Source organism: Chrysoperla carnea, chromosome 4 (genome assembly GCF_905475395.1).
Source record: "Chrysoperla carnea chromosome 4, inChrCarn1.1, whole genome shotgun sequence".
NCBI classification, from domain to species: Eukaryota; Metazoa; Arthropoda; class Insecta; order Neuroptera; family Chrysopidae; genus Chrysoperla; species Chrysoperla carnea.
In genome coordinates, this window is record NC_058340.1 from 65,166,753 (window position 1) to 65,187,101 (window position 20,349).

The 20,349-nt window shown below is 28.5% G+C and overlaps 1 protein-coding gene across 1 annotated transcript in view; it reads right to left on the bottom strand.

The window, feature by feature from the left end:
* Positions 1 to 19,536, bottom strand: part of LOC123298502 (potassium voltage-gated channel protein Shab) — a 53,344-nt gene extending 33,808 nt beyond the window's left edge. Inside the window, exons 1-3 of the mRNA XM_044880525.1 lie at positions 18,411 to 19,536; positions 3,363 to 3,576; positions 298 to 930 (exon numbers count right to left, since the gene is read on the bottom strand). Coding sequence (XP_044736460.1) covers positions 298 to 930; positions 3,363 to 3,576; positions 18,411 to 19,349 — 1,786 coding nt within the window. The 5' untranslated portion in view covers positions 19,350 to 19,536. The remainder of the gene's footprint in view (positions 1 to 297; positions 931 to 3,362; positions 3,577 to 18,410) is intronic.
* Between the last annotated feature and the right edge of the window lie 813 nt (positions 19,537 to 20,349).

The window sequence follows — 20,349 nt, forward strand, 5'->3', positions numbered from 1 at the left end:
TAATCTAATAAATATATCTAAAATAACACCTAGATAGATTTCCAGCCTCGTATTTTAAATATATTTACAAAAGTGTATGTACATGGGACTCCGAAAGTTCAGATAAAAGTTGAAGCATCGTTTTTTTTTTTTTTTTTGGACAATGATTTTTTCTATTTGTATTCAAATCCGAGCCCCATTAACATACACCGGATATTAATGAATAAATAAAATATTAATTAGAAAAAAAAGTGTAAAATTTGCCAGAAAACCATAAACTCAAAATAAAATAAAAAGCTGATCACTTACATAACTCACCAGTGTCGACAATAACATCAATTAAATCCATTGACTTAGCGAACGCATCACGTAGATTGATATGATGGAATGATACAATACTGCCCTCACGTTTTGCACGTTCTAATGCCTCCCTACGTTTTAATGCTTTTTCACGTCTCATCTGATTTTTATAAAATTCAGCAAAATTATTAACAATAATGGGAATGGGTAACGCAATGACCAAAACACCACAAATACAACACACGCTTCCAATAACTTTCCCAAGTGGGGTTGTCGGATAAATGTCTCCGTAACCTACAGTTGTCATTGTGATGCCAGCCCACCAAAATGTTTCTGGTATTGAACTGAATTTTGTACCTGGCTCTTCTTTTTCAGCAAAATATGCCAATGATGAGAATATTAATACACCCATTGCAAGAAATAACATTAATAAACCCAATTCTTTATATGAATTCCTTAACGTAAATCCTAATGATTGTAAACCAGTTGAATGTCGTGCTAATTTTAATATACGTAATATACGCATAATACGAAATATTTGTACAACACGTCTCACATCTTGAAATTGATCTGTTGCATTTTTATTTGTTTCCAGTAGAAATAATGAAATGTAGTATGGCATTATCGCTAGTAAATCGATGATGTTTAAACCTATAAAATTCATTTTCATTTTTATCGTCTTATTACGTCTTATTAACTTTTTTTTTAAATCTCTTTGATATTTAACTTTTGAACTTAAATCAAGTTTCAAATTATTAATTCAAACGATCGCAAATTCAATACATGAACTGGTCCTTCGAGCCGGATACTACTTTGAACAAATCAATTGTACACACAAAATGGTTCATTAAGCCAAAAATAAGTTTAATTAAATTGTATAATTTAGGAATTTTCTAAGTTTAACAAGCCTACCAAATGCCATTGTTTTCGGTTGTATGATGAAACGATTTAAAATGATTAAATTTATTTTGATTAAATCAGCCATTCAAGATTCAGGTTGTCGGCTGAAATTACTGTAGAAAGATTTAGGCAATCTTTGTATAGATATCTTGATAGTGGATTTCATATACAATCTTTGTATAGATATCTTGATAGTGGATTGAGCTGGTCCTTCGAGTCAGATACCACTTTGACTCAATCAAGTTTAATATGTTTGTTTGCATATACACAAACTGATCCTTCAAGCCGAATATTATTTTGACTAAATTTGATAGCTTAGCAATTTTCTAATGGGAACTCATTTAACAGCTATTCAAGATAAGTTTTTATTATCGCTTGAGACAAAAACAGGTTCAGATTGTCTGGTGAATGATTTGAAATTAACCTAGAAGATTTTGTTAATCTTCAAAGGTCTCTATCAAAACCGCTCATAAATAAAATTTTATAACGTAACATCGACCATTCTAAGAGAGAACGATTTCGGGGAAAAATGAGTGAGAGAAGAGAGACGAACTTTTTCGTTACATTTTGTTTTTAATTTCGATTTTAATATCGAAAAAAAGAAGATATATTCAATTCAATGAACAATCAATTTTTAACATAAAGAAAGTCTTTCCATTTTCCTTTTTTTTTTTGTTATCTTTTAATTAGTTACTTCTTTTTTAACATGAAAGATATTTTTTCGTATATTGTTAGCGTAGAAAATGAGTTCGAGGTTAAATTTTCGAATATAGGAACATAAACGAGATGTATTTTTAGTCAACAGTTCTTTTACCGATGGCAGTATTTGAAATGTAAAATAATTAAAATTATTGTTTCTTAGAAAAATACAACTAGTACGAATGAAATTAAACGATGTTGTCAGAGGATACGTAGTTAATTCAACGAAAATTAGATTTTACCAAAAGTACTGAATATTAGAAAAAAAAATTAACAATTTGAAATCTAGAAGTGTTTTTAAGTTCAAAAGTTATATTTATCAGACATTTAAAAAAGTTAATAATTGCGTAATTGTTTGTTTGAAAAGGATTGTTTTCATTCCGAAATTGAATTGAATTTGACATATTTTCTTGAAATTTTCGAGATAAACTTTGTAAGTATGTGTTTATAATGTAGTATGTGTTGTGTAAATGTTGTGTTTTCGAATTAGAATATTCGTGTTAAATTGTCATGTTTTAATTGTAAAATTTTTTTGTTTCTTTAAATTTTGAAATTTTATATATTAAACAAATCTTTAAGAGTATATTTTTGTTTTTTTCACAGTCTGTTGATTAGTAAGGGACAGATTTTTGGAATGAAATCTAAATAACTTTTAGATCTTTCAAAATTATTGATTTATACCTAGGACAAAAAGAATTGAAGATTGGGTTTAGAAAAATGAACAAGAAATCGAAATTTTTTAGCTACAAATGAATGGAGATAAGTAATATTTAGTATAATTAAATTCATCAGAAGATTTTTTTGAAAGTGTGGTGAAAGGTTTTCTGCAATTTTATATGGACTTTGAAGATAAAAATATTTTAAATGGTTCCAGCAAAGAACGTCGCCTGAAGATCTGCCCGTCATGAGCCAATAAAAAGCCGAAAGAAATTCGTTTAAAAAATAGTAGTAAAACAATTTAGATTCTAATACTAGTAGAAATTTTTTGCTATTCTGGGAAAGCCAAATTGAAAATTTTAATTTTGTAATTTTGAATGTTTTAGTGAAGAAATACTTTTAAGTTGAGAATTGTGGGTTGGCATCCTCTAGTTGGCGGCCAAAATATATTAGGATATTGTCATGTTGGACATGAAAAACTATGAAGTTGAAGATAGTTAACATACGAAAAAAGTTTTCTAGGAAAGAATATGTTTGGAAATCATTTTGATTAAATAATTGGCTCTGATATAGATCTAAAAATTATTTAGTTTTCAATAAATTAGTTTTTTTTTTCCACTAAATACAAAAATTAATTGAACAAAACGAGAAATGGTCAATTAACTAATATATTTTTTAGTCGGATTAATTTTAATCTGTACAATACTTTTTATAAGGTTTCGTTAAAAAAAAAGTTAAATGGTTGAGAACTACTCATTATGTTAAATTCTTTCAGGGATTTTGTTGGGAGGGGTTTGATTGTTACTTTTCGTGTAAAAAAGGCTGACCTCCTTTAAAAAATTTCCACTTATCAGGGGAAGCACTGAATCGTAGGATATATTCAAGTGAAAACCATGTTATGCACACTGCCTCAACCATAGCGAGCTGTGGATTATCTTGGACCGTCCCTTGATCGTTTTCCACTTGAAAGCTGGGTATCGTATTCAAAGTGAGTGCAATTGTTGATAGAACTATGAACAGGATTGAGATGATGGCTATCACCTGGAATTTAAATTCGGATTTTTCGATTTTGGATATTTTGTTTTCCTTATGTTAAGACATTTATCTTCGATTTTTCAAAAAAATGTACTTTTTGTTTACATTGCATTCGAAACTATATTTTCGAAATATTTTTTTTTCTCGATATATCGATTAAATGTGATGTTTGTGTGTGTTTTTTTCGTTTTTGAAATGTGAATTTTTTTTTTATAGTTATTTTAGGTTATATTTTAATTTTGATTTTATTTATTAAGTAAAAAATTTATATTAATTTAATTTAAATACTGTCAAAAATTTGTGAAAAATTCTGTGAAATTTCCTGAACTTTTCTAAATATTTTAAGCTTGTGATAGTTTAGTTTTTTTCAAAAAAATGTAGTAATTATTAAGTAAGAAGGCATTTGGAAAATGAAAAATACAAAACAATTTTCAAGCTAAACGATTACTGATGAGAGGTAATGAATTATTGAAATATCGATTAAAACACAAAATATTAAGCCAAGAGTTCGAACAACAACTTCACAAGGTCATAAATTTATCGTTCGCGGCGAACTTTTGTAAATAGCGATATAAATTAAAATTTTCACATTTTTGGGCGTGTTTTTTCTCAGATACTGCACGAGATGAGACCAGAAAGGTAAAACGAAACTTGTTTTCACTCGGATATGAGACTCTTACAAATATTGCCTCATCTTGTGTAAAGCCCTGCAAATAAAATTATAATACGAATATTATCATTTATTTTTCAAATTAAATACTTTTATTGTTTATCTTTTTTCGCAAAACTTTGACAATATTAGAAAATTAAATTAAAAAGTTAATTTTCTCTTAATATGATTTTAATGGTATGCATAAAAAATAATTAAAAAATATATTTTTTATCATTAAAAACTAAGTTATTTATATAATAAGTTAAAAAATTTCTACCATTTTAATAATTGAAAAATAAACTTAATATATTTGCCTTTTTCATTAATTAAATGGTTTTTTTTTTTGCTCCATATATAGAAAACAAAGCAAAGCTTGAAGCAAATATTTATATTATATATAATTATGTATAATAATAGTTAATATCTACAGATGAACAAAATAATTAAAATCAACTTGAATGTAATAAAAACATTTTTCCGTAGATATTTTGTAAAAAAATTAATATAGTAAATCGTTTGGATACGCGTAAAATTTTTACAAAAAATAAATTGATAAAATTTTACTGCATATATTTTAGAATCGCATTATATATGATCCCCCAAAAATGAAACGGTTAAATCGTGAGCGAAAATTCAAGAATAATGTAGCTATGTTATAGGATTGCAGAAAATTCTACTGAGTAAATTTTGAAATAAGTTTTTGGCGTCCTTAATTTTTGGATTGTGACTAATATGATTTTTTAACACTGTCGACAGCTAACCACTTCTTCTCGTTATCGCTATAGCTAGTGGTAAAGCAGAGAAAGAAAACTGATACGGAAAAATGTAAGCGTTTTGTACACTCATTATATAATAAACCATGATTGAAAGATTTGTTTTACGACAAAATTTTGAAATGAATGGAAATATACAGGCGCTTTTCTCTCTGCTTCGAAGAGCACAGGGACTTAGGAGATAAAATCCTTGGAAGGAAGTTCCCATGAAGTTTATGGATTTGATATACCATTCACAAGATCAATACATCATTCACAAAAGCTTCGTTAATTTATAATAAGAAAAGTTATAGAAAGTAAAAATTTCTACAAGCAAAGATGATCTTTTAATAAAAATTTTTTAACACCGAATATCAGTCACTTTCAAATTTTTCGAACAGAAAGGAAGTCACACTAATATTAGAAGTTTACGGATTTCCTCTGCCTCTGTTTTTTCTTGTCACATCACGAGCGAAATCTTCCTTATGCCTTTATCAATATTCCCGATTTAATCCTCATATTATCGTGCAGACGAAAAATAGAGCCGCGGTTTAAAAATGTAATATACCGTGTAATATTTAATTTTGTTAAGTATGTAACTTGTTTATCACATCTGTAATAAAATTGCCTATAAATAAGACGAGTTGATATTTAATATATATGATCTCTCTAGCGTATTTTAACCACAGGACTGCAATGCGAAATTTCGCACGGATCGAGGTAGTCATTTCTAGTATGAAACATCCAAATGCTTTATTTTGGAATCTTCATTAGTTTGGCTAACCTATAAAACTATTTTCGAGAGCTTTCACGGCTTTGTATTTCAATTTCGAGAATCAATAAGTTAACAGTTTTCGAAAAAATATTATTATTTTTGAAATGGGTAGAGACCAACAAATGTTTCTATTTCAAAAAAAAAAAAAAAAATGTTTTCTAAATTTTAATGATTCACTTTTTGGAGGATCAAATTGTTTTCGTTACGAGGAAAAAAATTAAATAAATAATTTAATTATTTAAAAAATATTAAAAGCTTTCCAATTATATACGGACTAGTATAAATTACTGCCAATTATGTTCAAAATAATAAATAATTTTTTTACATATAAAAAAACTTTTTGGCTTTATTTTATTATTAATCGTTTTAATTTTTAATTTAAAATTTTTTTTTTATTATTGCTTTTTCTGTTATTTTTTAAGTTAATTAAATTTAAATAATAGTTTAGTTTTTTTTTTCTGTTTTTAGTTTGTTGTTAAATTGTTTTGTTTAAATATTTACATAATAAAATTAAATTGTTATTTAATACTTTGTTTATTATAATAGATCTAGAGTCAAACATAGAAGCCATGTAGTCATTTCCAAACGACTGGAAATTTCTCGAATAGATTTCTCGCAAATAAAAAATTTGCATATCCCTTGAAACAGAAGCCTAAGACATGGAAAATTTTCGTAGAAAGAAAAGTTGTAATGCATAACCTTCTCTTAAATTTCCATGTGTTTTGAAATGTATGTGAAATACACCACATGGCCCCAAACCATATTATACTTATATTATACAGAGGTCATTTTTAGAATTAATAAACAAGATTATGTAATATTTACAATAAAAAATATTACTCGGAAGTGGAGTGGAATAATACTCGGAACAATACGATGTAGTTTTGTATACATGTTGTTTTATGAGAAGTATTATTTTAGCTTTATATAAGTAATTTATACAGAGGGCCTACTGTAAACTACGTTAGTTATCACTCAATTACTTAGGTGTATATTTTAGAAATTCCAAAGTTTGACAAATATTCTACCGACGCATAATCGATCACTAATTAATTAAAAAACAAATCATTTTAGAGCTAATTAGAGCAACTAATTTATTGATATAAAACATCGTATAAATATAGGGTGTATCAGTAACATTGCAAAATAAGTTAATTTGAAATTTTATGCTCAAAATTCCACCACAAATTAATGTTTAAGAAAGAGTATTAAATTTTTGTAATTTAATTTATTGACTTTCACCAACGATTAACAAGGTCTATAGTAAAATTAGTAGTTTCGATTACATTATTTCAGTTTGAACAAGTTTAAAATCTTCGTTTGAAAGCTTTTTTTTCTTCAAGATACATCGTGAAGGAATGATGATAATGATCTCGAATTTGCACCAATTTGATACTCTGCTTTTAGCTTTCAATTGAAAATATTTACGAATTAAACTCTAAAATAAACTTCGCCAATTAACAAATTTTCTAGAAAATACAGATATTATAATCATTTACTTTTAAAATCATTTTATTAATGATAATAATTTTTTGTTTAAATTGACATACTTAAATCTTCATTAGCAATGAAAATTAATCAAATAAATAAACGAAAAATTTATTTTTATTAGATAAATCTTCAAAAAGATTTAATTCCATTCAAAATTTTCGGTATATAATAAAAAAACGAATCTTATTAAAGTCGAATAATTCTAATAAAAATAAATATAACTTTTTTGTGTATTTATTATTTTAATAAGTAACTTCTTAAAGAGAGTTAATTTTTTTTCTGGGGATAATTTTAAAATTTATTTGCATATTAAAATTTATTTATATTCTGTTTCAAATTTTAAAATAACAATTATTTATGAACTCAGTGATTTATTTATGAATTTTATTGCAATGTTTGAACGACGATTTATGGTTTAATGATTTATATTTCATAGATGATTGAAATATAAAGCCTTTTTAGAAAGAGAAAAACTACTCGATTTCATGAAATTGTAAACGTAGCTCGTTTGCTAAAGTTGCTTTGCCCGTTCTTCGTTATTGACGAATCTCTGACGTGATTAAATTTAGATTAGAACAAGTGAAAACAAACAATTGACTGAGTTAATTGTTGAAATACCATATATAGACAGTGTTGATGCGCAATCGTTTGTTTTTTTGACATCACGTAAATAACAAAAGATATTCACTTTTAAATAGACACACACACAACTGATATTCCTATATTAATACATACTATAAAATTTGCACCTAATTAACGCCCTCGTGGGTAAACAGTGATGTTTACAAAAAAATGTTTCAAACAAAAGTTTTTTATTTTTTTATAAGGAACATTTTTTACATTTAAACTTTTGTTTTATCTCTAACGGTTTACAAGATGGGTCCTACGGACCCAAGACCCAATTGACCTATGATGCTCATTTACGAACTTGACCTCACTTTTTACGTCCTGAGTACGCTGTAAAAATTTCAGCTCGATATATTTTTTCGTTTTTGAGTTATCTTGTCCACAGACGGACGGACGGACAACCGGAAATGAATTAATTAGGTGATTCTATGAACACCTATACCAAAATTTTTTTCGTAGCATCAATATTTTTATCGTTACAAACTTGGGACGAAACTTAATATACTATGTATATTTCATATATATGGTATAATAACCAAGTCATTTTTAGTAAGCCGAACTTGAATAAAAATAGCGTTCCGATTGCACTAGTGTACGAGGGTCAGCACAATAAGCCAGATTGCAATCTTTTGGTGGACAGTGTTTCTTATAAAATTATGGCTCCGAGGAATTATGGCTCCAAAACACTTTTGACAAAGTTTTACATATTTTTAACATAACTGACTCTTTGGGAACGGTTGCGAGGGTCTCCTTCCTGTTAGCACACGAGCCATAAATTTGTTTCTTTTCAGATATGGCACATATTTAAGGGAATACCGCCAAATGCAATATGTTCACCTACTCTCAAGATTTATTAAAATATGAATGAAAATTTGTTAAAAAATAAAAATTAATTAATTTCATTTTCATAACATAAACCATTTTTAGTGATCGATTAAACGTTTCAAAAAATGTTTATTGTTTTTCACATGGACGATAAATTATTTTAAATTCTATATGCATCGTCTGAATGAAAATTTTATAAATTTTGTGTATACATGAAAGAAAAACACTTTAGGCGGCGTGGCGTGGTGTGCGAACACGCTTGTGTAACTGCATTGATGATATAAATGCTTGCCAATGTAAACAACTTAATTAAATTAAACGATTTTCTATTTAGAACGAGGACCAAATGTATTACTTGACAGTTATTTAGAACGGTTACAGATTGGAATGAGTGGCAAGATCAAGATCATGTATATTAACTGAAACTTTTTCCCCTAATCACCGAAAATAATCATAGTCGAGGAATTCTGTATCTGGGGTCCTGGAAAATTTTTAAGCATGTAAATACTTATTTTCTTGAATATGGTAATGAGATTGTCGATTCAAGTGATTTCCAGTAATTTTTAAGTGGAAAATTTAGCTTCGATTTTATTACAGTAATAGTTTGTTGGTAGAGGGCAAAATTCTAGTTTGGTAACGACAACGTCATCTTGAAAACACCAAGCACTGAGCTCTTTTTTATAGCCATGGTATATATTATACACTAGCAAATATCCGCAAGCTTCGCTGAGTAACTTCGAATTTAAAAATATACAAGTACTTCATAAATGGCAATGATTGATATATAGGTACTTTCACTTCCTAGTATAGCCTCTTAAAGAATCAATTTTCATAAAAAATGCGAAAAAGTAAAATTTTATCTCATACCATGAGCATACAGTCGACAGTCGGTAGTCCCTATGATTGCTTATCATTTGTTTTAGTGTATGGCAATAACCTCTTAAATTTTTTGATATTTTGAAATGACTGTCAAGTGCTACAGCCTGGCTCTAGACCCATTTCGAACTACAACAAAACAATATTTAATTTAATTGTCAATTAGATTATAAAACATTTTATTATATCAAAATAAATTCTATATTATTATTAAATCAAGAGAATAAAGTACTTGTTTTCAATAATAACATATTATTGTTGAGAATTTTGGCAATTTAAATAATTACTGAATAAATTTTAAGATAATGTATTATTTAATTATTTTAAAATTTATTTTAGATGAATATCATCGTATCTTTTATACTAAAAATATTTTCTTATATATCTATACAGGATGTAAGAAAACCTAATAGAGGGTTTATAGATATGATTCGAACAAATAAGGAAACTCATCAGTATACAATTTAATTATTACAGTCGAAAATTTTATTTTCGAGAAAAATTAGTTTTGAATTACAGGTCATTTCAAGAAATTGTGAAGCCGCCGAGCTTGCTAGAAATGACTCAATACTGTCGGACACAAGCATCAATAGACATCCGGGAGTTCCATTTGCGAGCGGCAAGTTGCTCCTCAAAGAGGATATCTTAAAAAAGGCAAATCTTGGGAGAGAGAAACGTACTTGTGGTACTACAAGACAGATATGATCTGAGCACAATCGTAGGCGTTCCGAAGATATCAGTTATATCACTTCCAAGGGTCTCTATTAGCAAAATTTTTGCGGATTCTACAGAACACTAACTAGAGGACAGGCACACTGAACGCCTGGGCCTGACAGTGTCATGATTATTACCGGAGCTGTCACAATGAAGGGGGGGGGAGGAATCTTCATATATAATGGTAAAATTTTATTCATAAATCAAATTAACTGAGCATGAGATATCAAGAAAAAATTTTGGAACTATGCCCCTATGTTCGGCGGATGTGAACGTGGCAAAAAAAAGCCCGACACTGACTCATTATAGTTTAAATAGTTTAATATCCTGAAATGTAATTATTATTTTCGATACCGTGATCGGGTGGTTACTGTGACCGCTCCTGATGTAGATGATTGTCAGATCAAAACCAACTAACGTCAATTGATTTTTATTTAGTTTCAATTAAAAATACATAAATTATAGCGAAAGTAACATAGTTCCTATCGGGTTCCCACGACACCTCTCGTCATTTTTTTTATTTGAAAGATTATTTTAAGGACAATTAATGTATCTAATATATAACAGAAACCAAATTAAAACGCAGCTTCGCTGGAAAGCACGTATTCAGAACATATTCATTGTTTATACTTACTTTTTCTGGTACACGAAAACCGAGACCGAGCCATGCGATACTCGGTCTCGAATTCAATTGGATATCCTTAATTTTGTTACACCCTGTATAGATATATATTTGTTTTAGTAACTATGATAAATTACTGAATTATAAATTTAAATTTAATTTAATATTCATTTAAATTTTTGTTGTTTTAACACTTATACTAAAGGTTTGTTTCTTTGCTGTCATATGTAGTTAGTATATATTTTGTTTGTCAAACAATCTTGTTATTTACACCGGAAAATGTATTAGAAACTCTGTGTAAATAAGTGAGATAGAGAGAGTAAATATGTACATTGTATGTTTGTAGTATTTTGTGTCAAATATGTACTTTAGATTTTCTGAATTCACTCTTAATGAAAATTTGGATTTCGAACGCCAACTGCTGATAAGTTTTGAGAATGAACACTCGAAATATGTTTTAGATTTTAGTCACACGCAAGAAAAAAATCAATCAATTCTCAGAACTATATATACTCTTGATCCGCGAGATAGATGAGAAAAATTCTTGCGAGATTTTAATACTACTCGAAAATATCTTCCTGTCTGCCGTTTTACATCGAGACTCGTTCTTGTAACACTAATTAGAAGGGAGATATAAACCCTGAAAAGGAAAATCATTCCATAGAGGATTTTTCGACATGGCTTCATCACAAAACATGGGAAGATAGGCAGTAATTGGTGCACCTACGAGTTTTCTCCAAATTACTTCAGTCGCTTGGAGAGAGATGTATAGCTCCAAATCTTTCCAAAAATAATACATTTCATGTAGGTATATTTTTTGTGGATATCACTATGTCAGTATCGGTGTGAAAGTCATCCTGATTTGACCATTGAGGGAATAGTAATATTAGCAATAGGAATGGCGTACGAGTCAATGCAGGATGGACGTGGGATCCATACTACAATACTTCTGGTGGATAAGTGTAGTTGGATGAAATTGCTAGCAACGATGCAATTAGAACAATCTTTATTTATCTGGTACTTTCGGTAGTGGAAAATAAATTATGAAATTTGATAAAAATTAAAATTTATGTGGAAATATACATAAATATTCTGATTTCGAGTCAGAAAATCACGTGACCTAAACCACGAGTCGCCATGATGTGTTTTTTGTGGCTTTTTATTAGGAAAATCAACATTTTGAAGTTATTGTTCAAAGATATTAGAATACCCAATTATTTCAATTTTGGGGTTATCAGATTCATTTTTATATCTACTTGTTTATTGGAATTGCAGGATCGAATCTTGAAGCAAAACGACAAATTTATATCAAGACGACTATTATTAAAATCTCGGCTAAGCCATCAACTACGAATTTTTTTCGTCCATCTCCCGTCACCTTCATGTTATTCAATTTAATAGTTAAACGAAGCTTGCGCTCGAACTGCAATTTGTATTGCCTCATGAGCAAACTACTAAATTGGAACATTTGAAATCCAATATAAAACTGTAAATTGATCAAAATCGAAGTACGTACATTACAAGTAGATACGTAGATTACGTACATTACGTAGATTAAATTCGTAATTAAGGAGCTGAAATCCATATTTGTGTAAAAATCCTAAGTATCTGATGATTGGTAGTTTGATAGTTGGGGATAAGACAAAATTTTTGTTTCACTCCACATTTATCTGGGAAATTTGGTGTTTTTGCGATATGCGGTTTTAGACTGCTGGAAGGGATTAAATTTTTAATTCATCCCCTTTCAGCAGTCTAATGCTCATATCTCGAAAACACCGGATTTACCAGCTAAGTGGTGAGGGAACAAAAGTCGATTCTTATCACTTACTATCAACCTACTATCCAACAGACGGTTAGGATTTTTACACAAAGATGCATGCCAGCTCCTTAACTATCGGAAAACATTTTTCAAAAGTTGAAGTAGATATGTGCCAATAAAATTTAAGGCCATTCTAATAGGGAAGCTAGTGAAATCAGTATTTGATTTACAACCGCTGTACTAATTTCATCCCTTTTTTAAGAAATTATTTTTAATTTCTTTGATCTTATGCGGTAAGTAATTTGTCTCAAACGTCTTTAAAAAAATTCATATATTTCGAATTTTTAAAAAAAATATTTTAAATTTTTTAAATTAATTTAAACAAAAAATTTGCTTTTTTTTTCCAATTTTAAAATTTGTAAATTATCTTTTTGTCAGTAAAAATAGTGTAAGCTGGCAGATCACATGTTTATAAACATTTTAAACTTGTTTTAAATTTTTTATTTTTTATATTAATTTTAAAAATTAAGCCAATTGTTTTATAATTATTTAATAAATAATTGATTTATTAAAATAATAATAAAAAAATCATTTTAATTAATTAAAATTATTGTGTTTATATTTTGTGTAGTGTGTAAGATTGTGTTTTTGTTGTTGTTAAATAAAATAAATATTTTGGTTAAACAAAAACAAAAAAAAAGTTTTTCCAATATTATAAAAGCTATAAATAATATAAAATTATTATCCTACACTAATAATAATTAATTAATTTAATTAATTTATTCAAAAATTACTCTAATTATACTCAATAAGTAAACAAACTACGAGAATAAATAATGTATCAAGAGTCGATTGTAACAAACTCGTCTTTGAAAAAATACTCAAAACCAATTTTATTTTTTTATATTGTAAATTTTTTGATGCTTAAGGCCAAGGTGGTGTGTGCAACTCTCGGTATTAACCTAAGGTTTCCACAAAAGTCTAAAAGCTTTTGAAATCTTTTTGAAATTTCCAGCGATGGCACAATGTATCTCCTGTGATCCGGCAAAAAATTCCATAAGCTATTTTGAGAATAGTTTAAAATATTTATTCCCATCTTATTTTGCATCTGGTATTATGACGGCAGTCTTCCGAACTTTCAAACTAGTCCTTTTTTAATAATTTAAGCCGAAAATACTAACAATAAAAGCATCAACGGATAGGCCAATTGATCAAATTTAGTGTTTAACGACAATCCGATTTTTGTCCTTGAGTATTTCCTTTTTATATCTACTGATTTATTAGGTGGAAGTGACAGAAAGTTTAATTTCTTTGCGCTGGCACAAATTATATAATAATGTAAAAGTGACTCAAAATTATTGTCAGAATGCTTTTTTTTTTTAATAAATTTTTCAATTAACTTATTTTATCCTTAAAATAAAATTTAATGGTCCACTTCCGGTATATATCCGGTACACTTCCTGGACATTTTTAAGCACTATAAAAACAAAATAAAAATTGAACTGATGTGTAACAAAAGAGAGTTTATCACAATCGATTCTCCTACTGCAAATAAATTAACAAAAAATATTAATTACTTTACTACTTGAATCAAAAATTTTGTTAATAATATAAGAACAACAAATATAAAATTATTTATTAAATAAACTAATATTTTATATATATAACGGTATAATAAGTTTTGATATACCAAAGAGGGTTTTTTGTTTTTTTGTGCATTAAATTTAATAATTTTAATCAAATTATGGTAATGTTAAAATGTTATTTATTATAGGCCCCAGTAGACACTTGTCACAGGCGTCCCCAACCTCTCAAAACTGTATATTGTTTGGTTTTGCATTTTCGAAATATTTTTTTCCCAATTTTTTTTAATTATTGCAGTTATAAACATCACCTCTTGTTTCAAGTCATTTTTATAACTCCAAATAAATAACTTTTGTTTTGAAAAAATATTTACGATTTGTTTATCATTTTTTTTAGCTCGAAAAACTATCATTAAAGATATATTGAACATGCGCACTTCTTGTTGTGGGGGGAGGGGGTTAGAAATTTCTGCTTTAAAAAATTCGAAAGCTTTTGATGTGGTTTTTATTTACAAGAATAAAAAGATATGGGGGTTTTGAAACTTCTTCAGAATTGATAATTTCAAAAATGTTTTCGATGGGTTTTATCATGCGTGCAAAATTGAATAGAAATATCATTCTCAGTTACTATCAATTTGATAAAAAAAATGATTTATCAAACTTTTATATAAATTTCAGCCCAAAATTTTTGGAAGCATTTCAAGTGACTTAAAAATAATAAATATGCAAAATTTTTGTGCTTTTTTCAATTTTAACAACAAATCGTAAATATTAGAGATTTTTCTTGGGTTTTTTCATAATGCAAGTGATAACGTTTGTTTTCTTCGTCAGACACTTATTTTAAAGCGTAAAGTATAACAACATTAAAAAACAACGATTAAGCGACAAAAAAACTGATTTTTAACAGAATATATGGATCAAGAAATACAACGTCACTCTGAAAGGTTTGATATCTGAAAAGTTTGACGAATACATTTCAGGTTTATATAATTCGATTGTAGCCAAAAAATTTTTTAAATTATTTGTTAAATATTCCAAAACAAAAATATTTAGCCAAAAATTTCGGTAAAATGATTAAGATTTAGAAATACGTTGTATTTATTTTAGATCCAAATTTGTATTCTGATAAAAAAATTATCTTTTTCTCTTTTTGGGGGCAAAAAACAAAATAAAAATTGAAAAAAAATATATTTACGCAAATGTATTATAAAACCATTAAAAAGTAAACAATGCCAAGCTAAGAGAGGCGGTAATTTGAGAACTAGGAAGAATGACAAAGATCTGCAATGAATGGTCGTTGAGTAAGCCCATTGCCCATTATTTCAATTTGAATACAAAACGTAAAAAAACATAAAAATTAATCAAACAAAAAATTATAAAAATAAAAAAATTGCATTAATCGATAATTGAAAATTATTTCAACTTTAATAAAACTCAAAAAATCGGATCTAAAATGATTTTCAAGCTCAAATAGGAGGGCTTTTTAATTACTTCATTCTAGAAAGAGTGCATTTTAAAGAATTTACTTAAAATTACAAGAATTTCTCAAAATAAATTTTACTGCATAGAAAAGTGTTTAAGATACTTCAAAAAATGAAAAAAATCTCAAAATCTCTCAGATAGTTTTTGAATTGATCTTAGAGATTTGTTTCACTTTGTAAATAGAAAATATTTTTGTCCCTAAAAGAAGTTTGTAAGGAATTTTTTTTTTTAAAGATTTTTTAAGAAGCGTGTTTTTAAATTGTATCAAAAATGCAAGAAATTAGTGAGAGAAAAAAGAGTGCAATTTTTTTTGCATTTATTTGAAGAGAGGATGAAATTTAAAACTCATGCTCTTCGAAAATCAAATCGATCAAATTTTTTGCAATTTTAATTAAATCTAAAACAATTCAAAATTCGATCAATACAAAATGGATGATAATTGGGTGACTAAAAGGGGATTAATAAGGGTTACATTAGGGAAGGGGTTGGTATAAAAACAAAACAAAAAGTCGATGAATTATAATAAATATTACAAAAAACGTTGAACAAGAAGAATGACAACACCTCTTAGAGAAAGAGTAGGCACTGAAAAAAGTAACAAAAAGATATTATTTGACATTTAAAAATTCATTCAATATTTGAACACACACGCGTCACATGAAGGTAGTGGGTAGAACGCACCCTTTTTTTTTTCAAATATTGAATAAATTTTAATGAATACAACCAAAAAAATTAGTAATAATAATTAAAATATTGATATTTTTTAAATATATGTACACAATTAATAAAAAAAATATATTGCAATTAAATACACAGAATAATTAAAAAAAATATATATGGGTTAATTAAATTTATTAATAAACAACAACGAATAATTATTTTTAAATACAACGAATAAGATCTAAGGCCAGGTGTAGTATTTGTCAGTCATTTCAGAACGAATGGAACTTTGGCTATTGTCAAAGTTATATCAAACACCTCTTCAAAAACTTCTTTTTCACTTTCATTGAATAGGAATTCAAATAAGAAGATAATAGGGTATTATCGTTAGTCAAAAATAAGTCGTGAAATTTGAAAAAAGTTAAAATTTATGTAAAAATATACTTAAATATTCTGATTTCGAGTCATAAAAGCACATTTCACGTGACCTAAAACGCAGGTAAGCCCTTCTGTGATGTCATAGCGATATGAATCATAGACCATCAGTTAGTTCAGTGTAGACAGCTGGGTATAATATATACATAGATAATAAGTATTTATATTTATTATAATCAGATGTCTATGAATATATCTGTCAAACTAATTTTTGTTATTTCGTATAGTGATACCTATATTACGTCATCAAATTGGATGCCCGCGTTTTTGACAGTTTAAAAAAGGTTTAAAATTTAATTTAAGTTTTTGGCAAGAAAGCGTGTGTATTTTTCCGAAAGTGGAATACAATATTCAAATAAGAAGATTGATTCAAATAAAAATATAATTTTTCCCGATACTCAAAGGACAAAATGTTCATTGCCTGACATTTTAAAAATTGCATTTGCAAAATATTGGACTATGGACATCTTGTTTTGTTGAGTATCGGACAGAAATATTTTATTATTTTTAATTCAATTATTCTGTTATTAGAATATCGTTCTCAATGGAAGTGAAAGAAAAGTTTCCAGAAACGAATATTTTCGTGATTAAAAAGATTATTAAATGCGACCTTGGCAACATCCTTTCAAATTTCCATCCGTTCTGTCAAAATGAATGTCAAATACTACGCCCGACCCCAAACCTAAATAATTGTATTTTTGTTAGCACAAAGCGTAAGCATAATATTAATTAAAATTAAAGCGGAGCAGCTTTTTTTTTCATTTTTATGTACATTAATTTAAATTTTTAGTTGCTTTATTAATATTTTTATACATTTGATTTTTCGTTTTTTTTTCTCTTTATCGTTTCATGAATGCAATGATATTTTCTGTCTCTTTTTTTCGGTATTAAATTGAATTAATATCAAAAAAATAAATTGGAATAGAATTTAATTATTCGTAAAAACATTTATAATAATGTCAACAATTATTTCATACAAATTTATTCATTTTATCTCGAAAAATTTCACGCTAGCGGCAATCGTTCTTGTAGCTTGAAAAAATATTCTCCATTCAAAAGTTCATAGGAGCATTTCTTCAAACCCGTCAAACTTAAACTCTAACCTGAATTAAAATTGATAGGGGAGGGGGGACACGTTATGGCAAGAAAGTTCTCATGGATAGATCCAAAAACGAAAATTTTTTAAGTTGTATCTCATTCAAACTTAGTTACAAAGCCGTTTTAACAAAAAAAAAAAAAAAAAAACTGAATTATTATATCACGCTAGGTCAAAAACCACGTGTCAATTTCAAAATGGCTGAAATAAAACATTAATCTGTCAAAATAAGTTAGGTTAGATTCAAATTTATAATTGTTGACATTATCATTAAACCTAAACAATTAATCTAGAAAAAATTGAATTTATAAAACCTGATTGAAAAGTATGAAACCATTGTTCTGAAATCTTCATGAAAACATTGTTCTATTTTGTTTGGACAATCTTCCAAAAGAGTGTCCGTTCAAACATCATCATTATGATTTTTGTTTCTCAAAAGAGAGTAGAAATAGTAGAATGTAAAAAAATCAACAAGTAATGAATGAACTCACCCGTGCAGCAATTGATGTTGTAGGTTTCTCCAAGAGATCCCACAACCATTTTTGATATTGTGCACATTTACCGTCACCAAATTCCTCTTCTTCCCGTTGCCGTAGGGATTCCGCTTCTTTTCGCATTTCTTCGTGAACATGCTCCTTCCGTTGATGGTATTTATGTTGACAGCATGATTCGAGATAGAGTTCGTCGACACCCCAATATTCTAAATCGTCACTAAATGCTAGCACACACATTTCATCCACTAAATGTAATTTTCCTGTTCGATAAAAATTTAATATTGAACTAAAACTTTTTGGATGTCTATCAAAAAAATATTCGTTGTCAATCAATGAATAGTCATCACATAATTCAGTGATCGCTTCATGTGTGTTACAATCACGCAATCGGCCTAATCGCGTATGTGGCAAACGTTCTAACGTACGCCATAATACTTCATGTTTGACACCGCCAACATTAATATATACACGACGATTTAATGCTTTCGAACGCATAATCATAAAAGGCTCAGGTGGCAGTGATGACATTGAACGTGAATAGGCCCGTTGCTGTTGTAATTGGAGCGGTAGGGGCGGTGGTAAAGGTGCTTGTTGGGCCATTTGATTTGGTGGCGAGGCCATTGGTGCCTGCAAGGCTTGTGTTTGTCCACCCAAATCAACGAATGGTGCGTAGCGCACCTCTTTTGCACCGCCACCACTTCCTGGCTGAATTTGATCATCGGAGTATCCATTAATATTTGATTGAGGCTGTTGTGGTACCACTGTTGACGCCGTCGTTGTTGTAGCTGAATCAATCTCCCAGCGGATACCACCTGGAGGTGTTATTTGTGAATCGTCGTCAGGTGAGACGCTCCGTTGATGGTGATGATGTTGGAAATAATGCTGCTGGGCAGCGTGATGGGGATTGTACTCCTTTGCTATGAAATTATTTTGCATGGAAGTTACCGCCGATGGAGATGGCGGCACTTTTATTTCTTTCACTTGTAACTTCAATTTACTTAATTTTTATTTAAACGAACAAAACTTTTTGCTATTTTATTTTTAATTTATTATTTAACGACACTTCAACTTCTTCAACCACCACTCCAGAGACTTATTACCACTTCCTCGGTCATGCTTAGCTGTAACTGAAACAAAACGAAAACATCATTAGTGGATAGTTTGAAGCCCATAAAAATATTGACATAACGAGTACGAATGGTTAGGTAAAATCATGAGTTAGAAAAAAGACAATTTTTTTCAATGTGTTATCCACACATTTCATTTGATATGTTGTTAATCTCGAAGTGCTCGACGGAAGGAAAATGAGGCCATGTCGTTTTTTATGACGTTTCGTGGTTGTACGGCAGCTTTCCGGAATCCAGAAAGATAATTTTCTTAGCTTTTTTGGTTGCAACTACTATGAAAATCAAAGAAAAATGGAACTTTATTATTATTTACCATCTCTCCTTCTATAATTCTCTTTCTAGATTCCGGCAAGAAAGCCACCGTACAACCTACAAACATGGTAAAGTTCGACATCTCCTTATTTTGAGCCACATTTTCCTCAAATTTTTTGCTAAAATAACATGCAAGGATAACTTAACAACTCAGATATGCAAAATATGTAAATAGTTATGTTAATTGTTCAGTTTCTTGTATATCACCACTTTAGTAAAATTAACTTTCTAGAAAAGTTATAACTTTTAGAAAGTTATTAACACAAATTACTACATTTTCTACTAAAACAAGCAACAAAAACTTGTCCTTTATTGTTTAAGTGTCCTGAAATAATATCGTTAACTTATTTGAAATATTATTTCCTAAGTTTCTGTATATCGGGAATATTAATTTTATCTATATTGATTATCATGTAAAATAAAATACAAAGTTTTTCCTATTGATTCCCAGTGAATAACAACAGAGTCTTCTGTTTAAATACTTTGAACATATTAAA